Source organism: Nestor notabilis, unplaced genomic scaffold (assembly GCF_000696875.1).
Source record: "Nestor notabilis isolate BGI_N333 unplaced genomic scaffold, ASM69687v1 scaffold30457, whole genome shotgun sequence".
In the NCBI taxonomy this organism is placed as follows: Eukaryota; Metazoa; Chordata; class Aves; order Psittaciformes; family Psittacidae; genus Nestor; species Nestor notabilis.
In genome coordinates this window covers 26,520-34,665 of record NW_009936517.1, presented here as the reverse complement: position 1 = coordinate 34,665, position 8,146 = coordinate 26,520, and the positions used below count along the sequence as shown (strand labels likewise).

The following is an 8,146-nucleotide window of genomic DNA, read 5'->3' as shown; positions in this document are numbered from 1 at the left end:
CAGACACACATATGCCAACTGCTAATCACCCTCAGACAAAAAGATGTGGGGAACGAGCAGCACATCCCAGAACCATTTCTACAGGATGGTATGACTCTGCTAGGAACGTCTGTCTGTCCTGCCCCATGTTTTACTTGGGGCTACCCAAAACAGCTAAGACACCAGCTCCATACAGGTAAGTAGGTCCTGGCCAACTGGGATGCACTGGGCCTAGCTCAGGCCCCGAGTATCAGAAACAAAAATACACTTGATTTATTTGCCAAACAGACAAAAGTGTGTGTCTAATCTCACACTGCCCGAGGCACTTGTGTCCTTCAATTCCTATAATCCAGATAAGGGGGTGGAAGAACTGACCGCTTTAAATGGCTGGAGGCGTAGCTTTCACCCTACATATGCACATTTATTTTCAAGGCAAGAGGATTTAGACACTATTCAGGAATCAGAGCAGTTTTCTCACTTGAAAAAAAGAAATAAAGAGTAAAGAACTATGAGAAAGATTCATGATGAAAGAGCACAGGCTGTATTATGAACATAAAACATCTTAGTGCCAGCTTAGTGGAGAGCTCTCATCCAGAAGCCTGTGCAATACCCCAAAAGGCAACAGCCTAAGAACAGCAGGTATGTGGTTGCTATTTCATAAACAGACAGATGACATCTCTCTCTCTCTCTCACAAAGCACAAACATGTTCCACAACCCAGGGGAAAGATGTTTCTCAAGCCTCTACATCCATTCACTGGAAAAATAATCCCACCTCCTTCCCACGAAAAGCTCAGCATTTCCAGCTTTAGGTTAAACATGTAACACCAAAGAAATATGGGTGTAGATGCAGAAAAGCTGTATGGTTACTATGCACAAAACTTCACTGATATTTGCTTTACTAATGAGCACATTAAAACATTATAGTCTTCCAATAAAATTCCTTGCTGTTTAAATAGACAAAACACAAGCAACATTTAGGTCTTGAGTGGATCTTCAGTGAACTAGTCCAGTTATTAACTGATCTATTGAAATGCATACTGAACACATCTAAACCAGTTGCCATTTGTTAAAAGACAAGTTCTCTTTAAGTGTGGGTTATACCTGAAGGTATCATATAATCCAGTTGTCTATGTCCTAAATAATTCCCTAAAATGAGACTTCAAAATCAGATGAGTTTTAAATCAGGAATCAAAATGTAGATGCTGAGATTTATGGGAAGTTCTTGTTTGGTGTCACAGTAATTACAGAGTGAAAGCTCAGCCAGAATGCCTGGGCAGATGTGACCAAGACACCCAGGCTATGATGCCAGTGACAAATGGTTAACTGATAAGAAGAAATGGAGGGGCGACAGACTGAAGAACAGGTCAATATCATGCTGTCATGAAGCCATTTGAGAAACATAATTAATCTATTACTCACCTGGCATCATCATTCATTGTACAGTGGTCAATAGGTGCCATGAAGCTCACCAGCTTGCTATGGACATGATACCTGAATAGTGCAGGAAATAAGCAGGCAGCACATTAGCAACTATTAATGAAAAGGAAATGTTGCTGCATCAATAGAAACATACCAGCCCTGGCTTTCCTGGTCGCTGATACCTAATGAGTCAGTAGTTGTAGCTAGCAATTCCCCCTCTCTTCCCTCCTCCTTTCTTATAACATGGACACAAGAATAAGCAGATGATACAATGAACTGAATAGCAAGCAAATCCTTTTTTATCACAGCTAGAAAGAGGACAGACAGCACCCATTAATTGTGTGCAAGTACCTAATCAGGCTTCCAGACAGATAACCCTGAAAACGCAGAGACAGAGAAACAAGAACTTGTTTTCAGCCTTCCCTTCAGCTGGCATCTTAATCACCTTCTGGAGTTTGTGCCCAAAGAGCCCACTGCAGGCAGCAGAAGTGCCAGAGCATCAGACCTTCTCGAGCCTCCATCTGCTATCACTTTTTTCCTTGCTCTGTTGTATTTAGGGCCCTAAAGGATATCAAAAGTCCACTCTGCAAGCCATACCCACAGCTGGAAAGTCTTACCCTGAATAACTTATAAATGGAGCATGTAAAAACAAGCAAAGGAGACAGGAAAAAGACCTGTGCAAAGAACAGATGTGAGACAGTGATGTATTTGTCTCAACTTCTGATCCACCAAAGTATTTCTGCAAGCTGTACTGCACCTTCAGACACTGGCTCCCCTTCCTGCTCTCCACACTGAGCTAGGAAAGGAACCTGCAGTGGATTTCATGACTTACATTCAAGGACTTGGCATAAAATTTAAGAGAGGACTGAAAACTCAGAATGAAAAGGTGGCTTTAAAGCCCTAGGGTACAAGGGCAGGAGATTCCAAACCAGTGGCTTTTGGTGTACACTATGATGCTGCCCACCCAGGTCTGAAATGTTTTATCTGAGCTGCTGCTATTTTTAGAGCTTGACAAATAGCAGGCAAAAGGATTCACAAGCATTTGCCCAGAATCACCTTTCCACTCTGCCACCTCTGCACTCCCTTCTGTTTGCTTATGCAGGAACATTCCCTCGAGGGGATTTTTAGCTCACAAGACTATTTCAGAATGGCTCTTCAGGCACAGCACACGCTCACCCTTACGCAAGGGCTTCTCTGCACAATCAGGTCTTTGTCACTGGTAAAGGAGGGAACTGCCCTGGTCTAATCATGGTGATGGAGTCAGGGGACAGATGTAGCTGTGCAGGGCCAGTTCTGCAACAAACCCCAGGTCAACAGGCTGGACTATCAGATAGTTCTGCTTATGAGACATTATCAAATGATGGATTCATACAGATCAAAGCTTATACAGGGACAGCAGAGCGGCAAAGGGACTTGGCAGCTCAGATGAATCCTCTGACATGAGTTTGTCTGCCCAGAACTCATTAATGGCACCTTTTTTTAAAGCAGCACTTCACAAATCCCAGCCGAGCAGATATAAACTACTTAATTTCATTCGCAGGAAGACATCCCACACTGCAGCAACACAATCACTGACGTGAAAAATAGTGTGCACACAGCACCCCTCCATGCCTACTCCAAGAAAAGGAGAGTCCTAGTGCGGGACAGCAGAGTTCCAGGCACTGGGTTGCTTAAGCTCAACTGGAGTTTTTGGATGATCTCACTTCCCCTCTTCCTGCCCCAGTTTCCCTGTCCATGGAGAGGACAGTTACTCACGTCAAATGGAAGATGACTGCTTTTCAAAGCACTTGAAGATCCTCGGACCCTAATAAATTAGCACATTTCATCCACACATGCTCTAATATTGAAGGTTTGCTAAAGGACTGCTAAAAAGGAAGAATTATGGAGACAGAGGAAACTTAGTATTAAATACTTTACTCTCCAGGATCTCCAAGTCCTTCATGAAAACAAATCTAAGCACCGTTGCCCAATTTTAGTGAGGGAAAAAGAAGAATTGAGAAGTGATCTGCTTGGGGTGACACACAGAGTCTCTCAGTGGAAGAACCAACTTTAGGCTCTAGTGGACTATTCTGAGGAGATGCTGGAGCTTCTGTGCATGTTAATCCTAAACACAGACAATGGCACTTTTTTCTGTTATTGATATTTTCCCTGCAGGGTCAGTGCAACTTTTATTTAAAGAAGCAAAAGAAAAAAGGCACCTAAGATCTAAGAGGCAATTGACTTGGCGAGATAGCTGATCTCTCAGGAATGCTGAAGCACACAGATTGCACACAATGAGAGACTTCCCCATTATTCCTGGAGGTTTACGAGTCTGACTCAGTTGTGCGATGTTGTCAGTAGTTTTGACTGAATCATGAATATATCCAATTATGTGTGATGCTGACAGAAAAGAATATTGATAGTCAATAATTATAGGCTTTTCAGGCCAACAAAGTAGCTCTTCCCTCTTTCAATAAATTATCCTATGACATCTCTCTTAAAAATTGCTATGCCAGGCCTGACCCAGACTGACTCCACTGACTTTCTATCAGATGCCATCTAAACTCAGGATTTATAGTTTACTCACAAAAGGATGGTTAATGTTGCGGGTTTTGCAGGAACCGGTGCAGCTTTTCTGCTGCCTCCCTGCCACAGCCACCTCCTCCACCACAAATCATGCAGTCATGCTAAACTCAGGGAGACTAATGTATCTGCTTTGCAGAGAGGGAAAAAACCCAACCTATCCTCTCCAGGCTGCTCCCCTTCCCGCCCTAACACATGGAAGATTCTTCCATTGGAAACACAAGGGGAGAGTTCAACCCGAATTAGTGATCCGGGAGTCAGGATGTGAAATAAGCTGAAGAAAGCTGTGATGTGGCTGAGACATTAAAGAGAAATTAGTCACCAAATTCCAACTGACAGACAGTGGGAAATAGGCATCTACCTCACCAAGGCATTTCTATACATCTTCCCCTAGAGCTGCTATCCACATTTCAGTCAGCTAAATATATATTGCACAAGAGGTGTTTATTGGCTTTCATGGGGAATTTTGGCCCCAAATCACCTGGGGACATTTGAACACCTCTATTCAGCGCTTTCTGAGACCAATGAACACTCTTGCCAAGACTAATCTGGGCAATGGTCACAAGCTGCATCCAACCAAGCCCTTATTCTAGGCTCAAAGAACATTAAGATTCCCCAGTGGATGCCCCAGAGGAAGACATCTTGCCCTAAAAGGCACAAATAAGCTTCCCAGCACACCTGGTGCAGTCAGACTTCATTTGGCAAAATCACAACTCCTGTTTGCTTGCAGAAGCTGGCACCCACCTGATTCTCCTTCCTTTACTGGCTTTTCTGTCCACCTTCTTCTTTATTTTGCTTCGTAACTTCTGGATGGCCAGCCACTGCCTGGGGAATGCCAAACAGTTACACAGCTGAAGAGCCACGAGGAAAATGAGCATTAGGTACCCCAGGGCCTGAGGCCCTTCCCAGCCCTGCTGCCTATTGCATTTATACAAGTGAGGGAGATCAGCACCTCAGGAAAACAACTGTGAAATTCCAAATGCCTGTGAAGCTGCTTCGCTCCATGGATGTGGCATCTAAACAGTAAGTAATAAAATAAGGCAATAAACCCTTTGAGAAAGTGCTGTCTGATCCCTGCCTGTATTGAGAAGGGAAAGCCCCAACTTCTCAGACAGAACTTCATCAAATCAAAGAAGTTTTCAGCAGGGACAAACTTCTCCCAGTTATAAATATTTCTTTACAGGAACGAGCGTCATTTTACCTGATTTATACAATGAAAACTCAACATCAGGGGAAAAAATCTAGCAAAATCCAATTACTGCAATCTTAATATAATCTTAATTACTGTAATCTATTTTATTGTAAAGTCAGATAAATGTACAATGTAATCACCACTTAAATGTAATTTTGTCTATATCATGTTAAATTATAGTGAAGAGCTTTCCATAATATTCCAGACATACACAAAATAAATTTGACACATTGCACTAAAATTTGGGTAATATTTTACAAGGATAAAAGTTATTTCACCATCACAAAATTTCCTAATGCATTTTCTTCCCCTCCCCATACAGATACCCCATAGCACTTCTGCAGTGGAGAGCCTTACTCTGCTTTTCTACTTCTCTAAATTAAAGCCTATGGCTATTTAAGTGTACCCTGTTCATGAAGTGGTATTTGGAAGATTCTTTCTTTTCTAACTATAGAATTAAACAGAGAAATAAGAGCTTCCCTGCATGGAATTGTATTTTACTTCTGCATGCAGGAAACATTCCCCATTTCTGTTTTAACTGGATAGTATCTTTTCTTACTGCACGGAGAGAGCATACACAGGAATTGCTTTAACTGAGCTCATGACAGAAGGTTTGCTCCTCTAAAACAACAAGTCAGAGCTCACAACGAGAACAGGCCCAACTTCAGCAGCAGGCAGTCGCTTTGTCTAGTTCCCCCTCGCTAGGGTCAGTTAAGACACCCCTCTATGGATCCCATTTGTGCTGCATGAACCACTGAGAGGCAGAAATACCCAACGTCTGGAATGAGCCTTTTACAACTGGAAGTATCTTCAGGGGATCACAGAGAAACCAGGGCACAGCTCGAAGGCTGGCAAACTTGGAGTCAGTGTGATCCATAACTAAGGAGTCTGTTACAGAGGATGACTTCCCTGACTGATGCTGTACTGGTTAAATTACTTGTTATGCAATTTCTTACATCCAGATGATGCTTTCTGCAGTCATTCAAAATATTACCTTCTACAATGAATGGTACTAGAAACCCACAAATAGTTCTGGACTGGAATGAAGTGCTGGGGTGAAGCTACTGATGTTACAGACAACTTGCTACTTACCTTCCCATTGCTACCTGGTCATTGGGGTCCAGTGAAGTGGTTTTACGTTCTATAAATTCCCGAAGGAGCTAGAAGAAAGACAACAATCCCATTGAAAAGCACAGAAAAGACATGTTAATGCAAACAGGCTCACAGGTTTCTCAAAAGACCTGTATGCCTCATTTCTTCAAACATTTCCTCTGCATGAAAAAGCTAACGGCGATGCTAAAAGTTTAGGTAACTGTAGATCATCCCCTCGTCCAAAAAGGTCCCCATAGAATATATGGCTGGAGCATAACACCAAAGGCCACTATAGAGAGTTTCTGCATGTAATTTCAGATGGATATAGGAGTAGTATAGAGTGGAATCCCTGGGGGCACTGCAAAGCCTGCCCTGGGGCTGTCAGATGGGCCAGTCGTTGGGTAACTGCTGGTCCCAGAAGCCCAGAGCAAAGTGCACAATCCCACAGAGGGCAAATGGGTGAAAAGCTTAGGGGGATGATGGTACTGTTCCTTGGGCTTTGGAAGGATAAAAAGGGCCTGAAAGTTCACAGTCTGTTGTGTACAAAACTCCCATGGGCAAGAGATGTAAGGCAGGAAGATGTGCAGAAAGACCTCTGCCCCACAGCTCTCACCCCACACTTTGAGTGGGGCGGGCAGTGGGGAACTGAAACATGTCACCAGACAGAACTCAAGCATTGCTGGGCAGCAATGCTCACTCCAAGGAACAGCAAAATAACTTTTATAGCTGGGGCAGGAACACTCAAGCAGACTCTTCTATTTCTTTTCATGTCCTGAGGGTTGGGGTTTGTATTTTTTGCTTCCTGCAGCCAAAGAATACTGTGAACAGTCTTTTTGGATACTTGACCGGTGCTATATGCTTATCACCACTCACTGTAAATTGTACGTGCTGTGCCTTGGGTATCAGCCAACATATTAACACAGAGAACAGAAATAAACCCTCCAAAACCAAGAGGCACAGACTTGCTTTCTTGAGGCTGACATTTCACTGACGAGTAAAGTTACTGCCACAGCTTAGAACCCAAACCGGAGTGCAGGTGATTCCAGAGGGATGCTAGAGAAGAAAGGATGAAAAGTGCTTTTCCCCCACCCTATGCTGCCCCACTGAGCACAGGTGAGGTCAAAAGCTGTCCCAGGCACAATGTTGCATGAGAAACTCACTGACTCCTGTGGTTTCTGATCATTTAAGTAGTATTGGAGTAAGGGAGGGAAAAGACCTGCACCCCACAAAAGAAAAATGCCATAAAGGTAGATGGCTCTCATTGTAGAAGACTATATTTGTACCTGTCCACTTCTTTCCTCTCCTTCATGGCATACATCATATTACCAAAATATTCAAGTATAATTAAAAACCTGCTATGACTTTTTTTCTACTTGCTTATTTTTGGAGGTTCTGACTGCAGCAATTACATTTAAACATTCCAGGAAGAGAAGCCACTGGTTTATTATCACTAGAAAACAGCAAGCTACTTCTCTGCCCTGTTTATCTGATTGATTCCCAACATCTTTCTGGCACACAATCTATCAGTTTATCTCTCCCACTTCATCACAGTCACTTCTGGCAGCTAAATACAAGATCCAAATCCAGTGTTACACAGACATACGACACAGTAAACCTGTGTAACACTGCCACTCTGTAAACAGCTGCCCTTAAGGCTAAGCAGAAATGGGATCTTGGTTCCTAGTCAATATTCTGTCAAAAGCAAGGTGGGAGGGAGGGTTTTAACAGCAGCAAGAAATGGTGCAGCAGGGCTTTAGCGTCTTCTTCCTGTACCAGCAACACGGTGTGTTTACTGTCCCCTCTTATCTTGCTTCCTTGGCACAATGCACAGCAAAACCCACTGAGTAGTAACAGCAGAGGCTAAGGCATGAGACGACAGTGCAGAGCCATCCCACGCTCCT

General features: G+C 43.3%; 1 protein-coding gene across 1 annotated transcript in view; it reads right to left on the bottom strand.

Moving 5' to 3' along the window:
* Window positions 1–1,399: 1,399 nt before the first annotated feature.
* AATF (apoptosis antagonizing transcription factor) overlaps window positions 1,400–8,146 on the bottom strand; it is a gene marked incomplete at both ends in the record, with an annotated part of 31,666 nt that continues 24,919 nt past the window's right edge. Inside the window, 3 exons of the mRNA XM_010018385.1 lie at window positions 1,400–1,471; window positions 4,706–4,786; window positions 6,246–6,313. Of these exons, the coding sequence (XP_010016687.1) occupies window positions 1,400–1,471; window positions 4,706–4,786; window positions 6,246–6,313 (221 nt within the window). The remainder of the gene's footprint in view (window positions 1,472–4,705; window positions 4,787–6,245; window positions 6,314–8,146) is intronic.